Raw genomic sequence first — 12,545 nt, forward strand, 5'->3', positions numbered from 1 at the left:
GCGGGTGACGTCATCCGCGCGTGCGCGTGATGACGTCATGGCGCAGCCATTTTGTCTACTATACGTCATTAGTGTATGCGAGAAAATGACGAAAAATGCGTCTGAATGACGCGAAAATCTTGTTTAACTAGAAAAAGATGGTAAATATAGGTGCAAGTAAGCGAAATGGATGAGATGTTACTGGTGATACTAAAATGTCTGAGTCTGGAATGGAGAGGTTAATGTAATGTTGACACAAAGAATGTGTCTAAATAGCTGCAATATATTGGAGTAGTTACCAAAAGTGGGGAAGAGAAAAAAGTAATTAGAAGTGGTGAGAAGGAAAAAGGGGGGATTAAAATATACTTGGGGTGTATAATCAAATAAATTGGGGGGGTGGGGTTTGTGGGAGGGGTAAAGGGGGTGTCGGAAAATGGAAGATATGTTTCTGAATGCGTAAAAAGATTGTCATAATTCCTTGGGAGGATTTGTAAAAAGTAGTGTGTAAAGAAATAAACACATAGCAAGCATAGGTCAAATTAGTTGTAAAATGTTTATCATTATGCCATAAGGTACCTGTACATATTTAAGTCATAAGATGAACTGTATATACAAACTGAATAAAAAGTATGGATACTCCAGCTTCACAAACTCCGGAAGAACCAATAGCAGGACCATCATCACGCACCCCACAAATACCTTTTTTAGGGGGGTCACAAGACTTTGGCAAAAAAATAAATAAACCAAAACCTTCTGATCAACATCTCCTCGAAACCACTGTCACAACACAAATAGAGACACTCACTTTAGGAGTTACCAACTACCAACAACTCTTTCTTTGAGGAGGAAGTTAATCTCTTTAAACTAATACATAAAATGGAACTCAAAGTGTTTTTCAACAACATTGAGGACAACCTTAAACCAGCAACTAAACACAAATACTTGGAACTAAAGAATAAAAGTACCTTTCACCCACAATTGAAGCATCCATTAATTAACCTATTCAAACAGAAAACCACCACAGATTTGAGACGTCTCAAATATGAAACACCAAAAACCAGGAACATCCGTAAACATCAATTACTGGTGATTAAACAACTTGCAGAAGAGAACAGCCTAACCCTAAAACAAGCAGACAAAGGGGGAGCTTTGGTACTAATGGATACCACTCCATACAACATGGGATGTTTGAAACTCCTTAATGACACCAGGACCTACTTACCACTGGATGGAGACCCTACCTTTAGGATCAAGAATTTAATCAAAGATGTAATAGACATAGCCACAGATATGAATTGGATCAGTGAGAAAACAGCAGATTTACTCACTCAGAAACATCCTGTCACCCCCGTTTTTTACGGACTACCCAAAATCCATAAAAACAAGATGATCCTCCCTTTCGACCTATTGACGCAGGGACAGATAGTGTGTTTCAACCACTAGCAATTTATCTTGATACAGCGCTACAACCACTGGTGCAAAAAAACAATACTTACCTAAAGGACACAACTCATTTTTGGAGCAGCATTAACACACTAAACTTAACAGAGAACGACCTCATCCTCTTTACCATGGACGTCAATAGTCTGTACACTTCAATACCCCACCAATAAGGCATAGAAGCTATGGAATGGTTTCTACTCTTGAACCAAGAAGTACAGATACAAAAAACAAAAAAAAAAAAAAAAGCCATAGAATTTATTAACATCATTCTGTATAACAACTATTTTGGATACAAAGGCCAATACTATCTGCAAATCTCTGTCACATCGATGGGCTCACCAGTGGCCCCATCCTATGCAAATATTTTCATGCACCAATTTGAGACTAAATTTGTATAGGAGAACCCACAATGGAGAGACAAAGTGAAATGCTGGCGACGGTACATACATGATATTTTCGGGATCTGGTATGGCACTGAAAGTGAATTACTTGGATTTTGGGAAACTCTGAACAGTTACAACAATAGGATTGGTTTCACAGTAGAGATTGGCAGACCAAATGTAAACTTTCTGGATGTAACAATTGAACGATCAGGGACGGCACTTAACATCTGTTGGTTTTCTGTAGATTTTGGTTTTAACAGTTGCCTTCAACATAGTAGCTTTCATCCAAAACATTTAAACAAAAACTTGCCTTATAGCCAATTACTAAGACTCGAGAGAATAAAATCAGACCAAGCCACACTGCAGAATGAATATGACATCATCAAACAGAGATTCTTAAAAAGAGGGTACCCAACAGAAACACTGCACAAAGCAATTGTGAGGACTAATTTACAAAAAAGAGAAGCTCTCCTCCGAAAGAACACCAAGAAAGAAACTCAGACCCTAATACATACATTAAAATACTCGAGTCAGAGTTTTCAAGTAAAGCAGATAATTCACAGAAACTGGGACCGCATAAGATCAGACAACACCTTAAAAGAACTCTTTCCAGACCCTCCCTATGATGGCATATCAATGGGGTAGAAACATCAGAGACCAATTAATTAGAACGGAAAAAAACAAAAACATCCTCAAACTACTCTATGCAAAAAGAAAAATAGCCACATTTGCCTGCCTACATTGCAATAACATCATAAAAGGTGACCATGTGAGACATCCCAACACAGGCAAGAAAATAACACTAAGACAATATGCTACATGCGATACAAGAAATATCATTTATGCAATCCGCTGTCCCTGTGGGATGTACTATGCAGGAAAAAACAACCAAAAAGCCAAAGAAAGATGGACAGAACACAAGTGCAACATAAGAACAAAGAACGTTAAGTCACCAGTCTATAGACACTACCGAGATCAAAAACACAACATCTCACAAATGAGAATGGTGATCTTAGAAGTAGTCCATCCATTACCAAGAGGCAGTGATCTACCAAAACTCCTAGCACAAAGAGAACTTTACTGGATTCAAAACGTGAATGCGATGTTCCCACTTGGGATGAATGAGGAGTATTACTTAGCTCGGTTTCTGTAAACATACCTCTGAGCATAGTCCATTAATCCCTTTATCTAAAGATAACCCTATGTCATTTAATCCAGATTTCTACTGGATCACATATTTACCTTCCTATGACAATACTCACCCCCCAAAAAAACGCATTCTCTAAACTAATGGTGGGTATACAAAAGCTAAAGTATAATTAAAATGACCTAATGATCAGATGATGAGAAGGTACACCCCTTAGAGGGTCGGCTAAGGGTTAATTTATATACTTTGTATATACAGTTCATCTTATGACTTAAATATGTACAGGTACCTTAAGGCATAATGACAAACATTTTACAACTAATTTGACCTATGCTTCCTATGTGTTTATTTCTTTACACATTACTTTTTACAAATCCTCCCAAGGAATTATGACAATCTTTTTATGCATTCAGAAACATATCCTCCATTTTCCACCCCTACCCCCATCTCCCTCCCACAAACCCCAACCCCCCCAATTTATTTTTCCTTCTCCCCACTCCTAATTACTTTTTTCTCTTCCCCACTTTTAATAACTACTTCAATATATGGCAGCTATTTAGACACATTCTTTGTGTCAACATTACATTAACATCTTCATTCCAGACTCAGACTTTTTAGTATCACTAGTAGCATCTCATCCATTTCGCTTACTTGCACCTATATTTACCATCTTTTTCTAGTTAAACAAGATTTTCGCATCATTCAGATGCATTTTCGCGCATACGCGAATGACGTATAGTAGACAAAATGGCTGCGCTGTGATGTCATCACGCGCACGCGCGATTGACGTCACCCGCAACTATATAAACTCGATCCGCTTCCATTTTTCAACCAGAAGCGGATGGAGAGTTTCCTGATCCAGCCACTCGCCACACTACCTGGAAGATCATACATCCTAAGCCACTTTGCCTTGTAAGTAGACTTTCTGCTATACATGAGCATTGGTCGCTCTAACATTTAGTCAATGGGACCACACTATAACTCCTCCTTTTTTTCTGTCCATTATTTTCTTCTTTTTATAGGGTTGGACAACCAACCATTAGCACTTGTGGAGTCTTCTTAGATCTAAGTTCACAGCTCCAGTATATGCCTGATTGTGTATTCATAATAACACATACAAGTAAGTGAACCATCTTCAAGTCATCTTTTACATTTTTGTTACCATATTGCACTATCCCAGAAACCTATCCCTATGATTTATTTTAGGCTAGGATTAACTAGGATCCCCTACCATCCTGCTAGCCAGTTAATAGGGGGGCTGCCCACAGTTAGGAGGACACCCTTGGAAAAAACATCTCTCCGTTTTTTTAAAAATTCTAAATATCCAAGTAAGTAAGCTAGCAGCCACCACACAAGTATTTTTGTCCACAATAGGAACTTTGACTTTGTCATATTATTGATCAATGGACTCAACACCGAGGTGTTCAATTCTAAAAACTGCCTCTACCAAGGAAATGGAGATTTGTTTGTCATTTACCCATTAAGGTACCTAAGATCTAAACATAGCTACAATGCCTTTTTTTGTTAAATAATTATCTTGAATTTCAAGGACGAAGCCATGACCTATACTAATAAGTTACTCTATCAATTCCACACAGAAACAGCATTTTGTGCTTCTTCTTAGTTGTTATGAAGTTATGTTTTAACCAAATGCACATAGGAAAACTAATATGTATTGGAATGTACTATTAATATTGGATTATATTTTTTTTCTCTCCAGAGAATAATTTTGTGTAAGAAAAAATAATTATTTGCCCCTGATGAAAAGTGAAAGCAATACTTGAAACGCTTTGGGCCAGATCAAAATTGAATGTTTTTTTGTCAAAAATTTGAATAAATATCTGTTTTAGATAACCCAATTAATATTTGGCAATTCATTTGTTTATCTCAGAGTAATTTCCCTGCCATTGCAAGGAAAATAAAACCACCAAATCAAAAAACCAGGAACTACCTACAAAACTAAGGAGGATATATTTGTGTATTTCTTCCCTAGCAATACAAATATATACCTCTATTATCCTAAAAATTACATACAGGCCTAGGCCCTTTTTGATAGTGTGCAGGGGACGCGGGTTTCCTTAATTAGGAAACTATTTGTTCTATTAATCGTCCATAGTATCAAGGCACCGGATATTCAGACAGGAGAATGCTTTTCACTGCATGGTTTCCTTTGGGCATAGACCTTCACACATTATATGGTAACTTCACTGACCACTTGTGTAATCCTACACAATGATAGAAGGGTGGGGTATGTTGCAAACAATCTTGTATGCACTGAAAAAGAATTGTGCACATGCAGAGTCATGACATTCTTAAAACGCACATCATATGTTAAAAATGCCTTGATTGCAAAGCATTGTGGGTCTGCAAATATCCCAGTGAGCGTTTACTGCTACTATCCCTCACTTTTTACAGTGCTCTACTGACTAGTATTGGAGGCAAACACAGGAGCCCGGGAAAGGGTATGGGTGGAAGCGGGTGATGAACAAAGCAGCACATATGAAAAACCAAGACACACGTTTCAGCAGTACACTGAAGGAAATGTGTTGCATGTTTGCTAAAGGATAGGAAATTCTAGTACCCGTCTAGACAACAGCACCTCCTTTATTTCTATGCTTGACTGCTGAGGGCTTTTCAATATAACCATGTGTTCTGTGTGTGCAATCTCTAGCATCTCCCTGCATCCTATTTAACTGATCTCAAAGAATTACTGAGGGATCCATAGTTATAGAAGAAGGCACTAAATCATTTGTATCTCTGATGAATTGATGCAATTAACTTAAAAGGCTTATATGTGTGATTTTCTTCAACAGGGCTCCATAATAAACCTCAGTAAGGCTCTTGTTTAATTTTATCTAGGCTGTGGTGCGGAAGGGTTGGCAAAATTATACACTTTATTATGTGCCCTGTCATTTCACTCCCTATGTCAGGGGTACAAGCAGGGCTCTAATCAGATGTTGCTCCCTACTTGGAGTCAAATGATTTTTCAGAGTAAGAAAGGGAGTAAAAAAGTAATTAGCTTTGCCAATAAGGATACTTCCTGCTTATTAAAAGATGTTCTTTCCCCATAGAATTCCTTTTGAGATCGGGCATTAATGCCACTGCTCTACTGGTCACTAATTTGAAAAAATATCAGTGGGGCTTTGTGGGTTGAAGCAATGTTCATTGTGTCTCGTTTTTCTTAGGCACATTTTCCTTTTTTTAGGGAGTAAAAATGCATGGTGCATATGCCTCTTAGCTCTAAGGCTGGTGTTATCACTACCCACAGGAGAACGTAATGTGGATAGTAAGCAGAGGCACAGGAATTTAGGATCATTATATTCTAAGGTGCGGTTATTCTGATCCAATTATCATCCTTACACAAATTATTAGAAGCTTGTTCGCCTGGGTCTTGAATTACTTCATTAAAGTGTCACTTGAACTCCTTTCAGCATGTTTTTGACACATTGCTTTTAATTGGCATTAACCCATCGGCAAATGTATTCTGTTTCTTGACGGCCACATCAGTTATGACAAGAGATATTTGAGGGCCACAAACGCCAGGGAGGTCGTTCGCAGCAGTAACTGGCTGACAAGCCCGCCTATTCAAGGAGTGGAACCCACTCACCCCAATCCACCACCAAGATCCAACCTACCTAACGGTCAATGAACATTAACGCACCAGCCTTGATAAAGACCCCCTTGGGTCGAAACACGTGTCGGCTGACCACAAGATTATCACATCAAGAATAAAATTCCCTTTTTTTGTAAACTCAGAATACAAAAGAAACATTTCTTCTAGAATAAATATTGTTTGCACGATATATCTAGGAACACAACCAAGAGATATTTGTGTTTTGTAATACAAATGAGTAATTTTCCAGTGGCATAAAACATACAGGGCTTCATTATGACTTGGGGCGGTATCCTGACATAAATCTGCCAGAAAACCGCCCAAACTAAATTACTGTTATTCCCCACTCATATTGAGTCCATTGGCTTTTTGGCGGAATTACTGCAGTGTAAATTCCGACGATTTTGACGTTGAGTTGGAGGATTTACCTCCAGGATTTACCTGGAGGCAAATCTTCCACTCCAGGCCCAAAATCGGAATTTGGCACAGTGGTAAAGTTGGCGGTAATGGAGTTACCGCCAACTTTACCACCAAACTGGTAATGAGGCGGACATTTTTCTCTGCACAGAAGTACATTTGCAAGGTACTGTGCCAGATATTGAAGTATTGGACTGATTGAGTTTTCTGTATAATCGCATATGACATTTTATTTTAGCCCATGTGTTTGGAAAAAGTGGTGTAAGATTATTAAAGAATTGCAGTTGCTGGGGAGAGGAAATACCTTTCCAAACTCTCTTCTTCAACTGTGGCTCACAAAGTGGCTTACCTCACTAGTCAGTTGCAAACATAGAAAATAATGTGCACACAACAGCCAACCGGTTCCGCACATAAAGAAAAATAATTAGAGGGAACATTGGACTAGGCGCACCCTGCGCAAACAGGGAGAGATCTATGCCCTTAGGTGAGTTGCCCTTTAATGAGATTTAAGTGCGAGTACATGGAGGGCCAGATGCGGAAGGCCACAATTATACCTAGGGCACAGTGGGCGGCAACCAAACGGCAACAGCCATGAGGCAATGTCAGAGGCCTGCAGCGTCCAGGTACTGGAAGAAGCTGAAGATTGATTACGTGACAGGCCACTCTGGGGATGCAGCTCCTTCAGACAGCTACTAAGTGTGTACGCAGGGCACAGTGCAGGGCCTGATACAGCGAGGCAGCAATACCATTTGCAGCTCAAGAGTACAATCACTCCTTACTAGTTTCAAGTTTAGTTTATTAAGATTTATTTATTTTGCATTTATTTGAAAAACAAGAATGTTGATTTCAAATAGAGAGGACTTACAATCACAAATTTAAAGATGGCTTAGGTATTCCCTGGAAAGGTGCCTGTAAAACAGCACAAAGATGATAACATGTGGCGAACCAGGTTACACAGTTATGTTAAGTCAGACTCAGGAGTTGGGCAAGAGGCCATGTTGCAAGTTGGTGTTCTAGTAAACCAAAATAAGGCCTGCCCTGATCCTACTTCCAAGAGGTTCTCTTTCCCCATCTATAAAGGAAACAACAAAGGGCGTTTGTCAGGATGTTTTACAACAAAACTCAGTTCTCCGACCTAACCTAACATAAGTTCTGTCACTACTACTAATACAAAAAGTTAACAGACTGACACAGAAAAGATCCCTCAAGGGGTTTCTCTCTGAACTCTGAAATGGGTGGTTGGTTTCTGTTCCTGACCCAAGTGTCCCTCTGGTGTCTACCAGGCCCTTTTCCTGGTGATACAGTTTAAAGTGTCTCTTGGTTTTGACTCTTCTCATGAGGTCTCTCTCTCAGGCTTGGTTGTACAGTTCAAATTGTCTGTTTCCTCTTGGGATACTGATCCTCTCAACCCGGCTTGGTGGGGCTGGGGAGGGGGGGGGGGGGGAATTCTGACCCTCTTGGAGAACATCTTTTCCCTTTCCTGCTTGGGAGCGTGTTTACTATGATGCCCACCTTTGGGGTCTCTTATTCTCATCCCACCCTGGGGTACTGAATCTTTCACCCCGTCTAGGGGTCTGAGCTCTCAGCCAGACTGCTTTTTACTGCTTTCACCCAGCCCTGGGGTATTTTATGGCTCAACTGTGCTAGGAGTCTCCTGTTTCTCCCTTTCATCCCGCTTTGGACCTCTGCTTGTTCCACCCCACCCTGTGGTACTGTACCTCTCAACCAGTCTATGGGTTTATGGTTAACGTCTGTCAGACCACTTTGGGCTATGACTGTCTCCTCTGCCTCTGACAACGGTATACCTGGTTTGCTGTAGCAGGGTTCCATGGGAGGAGTGGTCTCAACAGCTGGCGGAGCACTGAGATCTGTACTCTCGCTTGGTTTCCACTTTGGTTCCTCGGGCCGACTTCTCTCAGGCGGCCGCCGTTGGTTTGTCGGCACATTTCCCCATGTTTGTCGTGATCATGAAGTTGCTTTTGTCTGAGTCAAGTTTAAGGTGACTATTGTTCATCCATGCATTGATTTGTGAGAGGCAATCAAAGAGATTTTGATCTATATCCTCGCTGGTGACTATTCTGCACTTGATTTAAGTGTCATCAACATAGGTTGTGCCCATTTTTGGGTGAGTTTCATGAAGGAGGGTCATGTAGATGTTGAAGAGTAGTGGTGAGCCTTGTGAACAACACAAGTCCGTATCCGTCAGGATACGATGAAAAGGGGTAGCCAGGTGGTTTCTGTTCACAATACAAATCCACATGCTTTGTCTCTAGTTAAGCAGATGTTGAGGACAACCCTACAGATAAGTAGCCAGTTTTACTCAACAGAAGCAGGCAAATACACCCAACAAAATAGAGTACAAATATACCAAACAAAATGGGGGGTATGTGGGCAGAAGTGTCTGCCCTCTGCTTCCACCCAGGAAACTCAATGTATGTGTTGGGATCAGTGGTACCAGCTAAGCATTGTTACAGCAAGAAACTCTCAAGGTGAAACATCCTACTTTTGATTTGCATTAATTACGTGTTGAAAAAAAAAGTATGAACCACAAAAGCATATCCGTTTCATAATTAAACTAGATATGTACACGCCTAAAATCATGCCACTATTAGGAACTATTGTGTTACTCCATGAAAAATAATGTCATAACCAACTAAAAAAAACTCCCACTTCAAAATCGTTTCCGCAGCGTTGGTTGCAAATACCTCTATTTGTCAAACGTGTTAAGAGTGGGTCCGGGCTCTTACTAAGAAGTCACCGTATAGGCGCATATATAGAGCAGAAGAGCACGCTTGCTCCAGCAACGGCAGCGAAGAGAGGCATAAGCGAAAGGGGTATCATAACCAATCTGCACCGATAGGAAGCGAGACCGGACAGGGTTTGTTTACTGGTCAGGCGATTTTCCCAAAGCCCCGAGAAACGAGGCACACCATCTATGTTGGCAATGTATGAAATCGTTCTAACTATAAGCAATTAACTTATCATTTCGGTTTTACGTGCTTCAGTGGTCGGGCACTCAGCTGTCTGAAGTGACCTGATGATGCAGGACACTGTCCTGCAACACATGCCTGGTCCACGGTAACACCACCACCCACAGCGAGACTACGCCACTCACTTTGTAACCAGCACCGAAGGCTACCAGCCCATACCATCTTCACAGTTCCACGCCCAGTGCTCGTCCCTGCACAACTTCTGCTCAAGTTTACTCTGTGCACACAAGAAAAAGTTGCGTTTACTCCCCCATTCACCCTCCTTCTGTCCGTTACCTGCTGATGTACCCGTCCCCGTCCCCATCGCAGGTTTGGAAGAGGCGCCTCATGCGCTCCTCCTCGCCAGTGCTGGAGGTGTCGCTGCTACCACTGGTGCTTCCCACCGGTTCCGCCGCCATCAGCCCAGTGTGGCCGGGACACTGGCGCAGGAGAAACACTGCACACTGTGCACCCAAGCCCCTGGCAGCGGCACAAAGCAGACTCAGGCGTGTGGCCGCCTGCAATGGGAGGGCACGCGCGCGGCCACTCCAGGCTCGTGCCCTTGCTTGCTTACTTGCTGTCAGTGCAGCTGGAGCCCAGGGGCAGGCGCGAGCTAGCGACCACTCACGAGCAGACTCGCGCGGCTACTTCAAAAGGAATCCGTCTGCGTTGCGCCTGCGCGTAGATTTTGACTGGGAAGTGCGGACGAGTCTGAGGAATGCAGGGGAGGCGAGAGCTTGCGAGCTGCTGCCAAACTCTGTGGGGGTGAGCTCTTGCAGCGGGACACAGCAGGAGATGGATGCAGCACCCAGTTGGACGATTACGTATTGAAATGCAAATATTAGACCAACGTGCGGAGGACGTACACACTGAAAACTTTCAGCATGAATAATTCAGCTTGTAGCATGATACTATGAAGGACAAGTGAGTCTCATCGGCAGAACAGGGTGCATAGCAGCAGTGTGAACTCCATAACCGCAACACCCCACACTTGCCCTCCCCTGGGGACCTGTATTTGGTTTGCATGGTGTTGTGGCCTCTAATGACGACAGGACGCCTGGAGTGATTCTAACTGCCTTTATTATATATCAACAGGTGTGTTCAATGGTCCATGGGCTGGGCAGTGGCAGGTACTCACAGTGTCAGGCTGGGCCTCCCAGTTACTTCACTGGGGGCAAGGTGTGCAGTTGGACTGCACGCTGTAAACTTCCAGGGCCCCCATGAGGCCTCCTTTGGCATTGGATTTATGCTCTGGAAATTGTCTGTGTAGGCTCATGTGGGCCTCATGCAACGGGGCTCCTTGTCAGGAGCAGCGCTCTCCAGCTCGACCTGTCTGGGGCTCTGCCAGCCTTCCTCTCCTCGCGCCAACGTTCTCCCCGTGGAGCGCAGCTCGCAAGATCACGTTGGGACGAGATCTCACGAGACCGCGATCACGTGATGTCTCCACACACCTCCTTTGCTGGGAAAAGGATGGAAGGTCATTCCATGACGAAGTCTGCAAACTTGCTGGGTTTCCTTTTCTCTCCCTGTGGTCTGCCTTGATCTGGAAGCAGGGCAGGGTTGCGGGAGCACTCTTGGGAAGGTGCAGGTGATTCAGGTTCCCCTTGTCTTGCCCTGCGCTGTGACTCCCTGAGTGGGGTTGGGGAGTTGGTGTTCGAGAACTTGTCACCGTAGGGTATCTCCGAGGCATCTCTTCCTGGCTGGCAAGGGTTTTTGGGTGACTCTTGCTGGCCTTGATCTTCTCCGGTTTCCCAGTGTGGCTGTTCACTAGATTCTTTCCTACGGTACATGGCCACCCTTTCTAGATTCATCTTCCTTCCGTCACTGGTGCAAATGTGGTTTGACCCTTTCGCAATGACTTCTATGGGACTGCTGTATCTGGAGCCGGTCGAAGTGTCTTTCTGGGGAAGACATATCTTGACCAGGTCGCCTCTGTTAACTGCTGTGTGGCGAGTGGCTCGACACGTGTCCCCTTGAGCCTTCATGGCTTCTGTGTTCCGCTGCATGCGAAAGATGTCTTCCATGTCCACATCTTAGTCAGCCCTCACTTGATGAATCCATGGTGGTACCAGTGTGGATGCTGCCCTTCTCCCCCTTAGCAGGTGGAATGGTGACATGCCGGTGACGGCATTGGGAGTGATGCAGTGGGCTGCAACGGCCTCCTTGACTGTCTTGTACGGGTTTAGGCCTGAGGCATGCGCTAGTTGCAGCGCCCCTTTAATGAAACGGTTTGCCCGCTCGACCAGGCCATTGGCCTGTGGGTGGTAGAGACTTGCTCTTTGCTGAAGAATATTGTTAAGTCTGAGGAATTTCTCAATTTCTCGTGAGACCAACTGGACACCATTGTCCGTCACTATTTCCTCGGAAAAGCCTTCGCGCTGGAATATGGCGGTGAGAGCTTCTATGACTGTTTGTGGTGATGTCCGAGGTGAAATCAACTTCGACCCACTTTGAGAAATAGTCGACCGTAGCTATTCCATCTTTATGTTCCAGGGTGCATGCTGTCCTGAGGCCCGATGAAATCCAACCCTAGTTTGCGCCACACCCCTTTGGGGACTTCGGTGGGCAGCATGGGGGCTTGTCTCACAGATAGG

The 12,545-nt window shown here is 43.3% G+C and overlaps 1 protein-coding gene across 2 annotated transcripts in view; it reads right to left on the reverse strand.

Moving 5' to 3' along the window:
• MCC (MCC regulator of WNT signaling pathway) overlaps positions 1 to 10,489 on the reverse strand; it is a 2,118,336-nt gene extending 2,107,847 nt beyond the window's left edge. The window contains exon 1 of one of the 2 annotated variants that reach the window (XM_069625509.1): positions 10,249 to 10,489. In XM_069625509.1, coding sequence (XP_069481610.1) covers positions 10,249 to 10,370 — 122 coding nt within the window. In that variant the 5' untranslated portion in view covers positions 10,371 to 10,489. The remainder of the gene's footprint in view (positions 1 to 10,248) is intronic. The other variant, XM_069625508.1, reaches the window with a different exon arrangement.
• Positions 10,490 to 12,545: the final 2,056 nt, after the last annotated feature.

Source organism: Ambystoma mexicanum, chromosome 6p (assembly GCF_040938575.1).
Source record: "Ambystoma mexicanum isolate Mex_15411 chromosome 6p, UKY_AmexF1_1, whole genome shotgun sequence".
In the NCBI taxonomy this organism is placed as follows: domain Eukaryota; kingdom Metazoa; phylum Chordata; class Amphibia; order Caudata; family Ambystomatidae; genus Ambystoma; species Ambystoma mexicanum.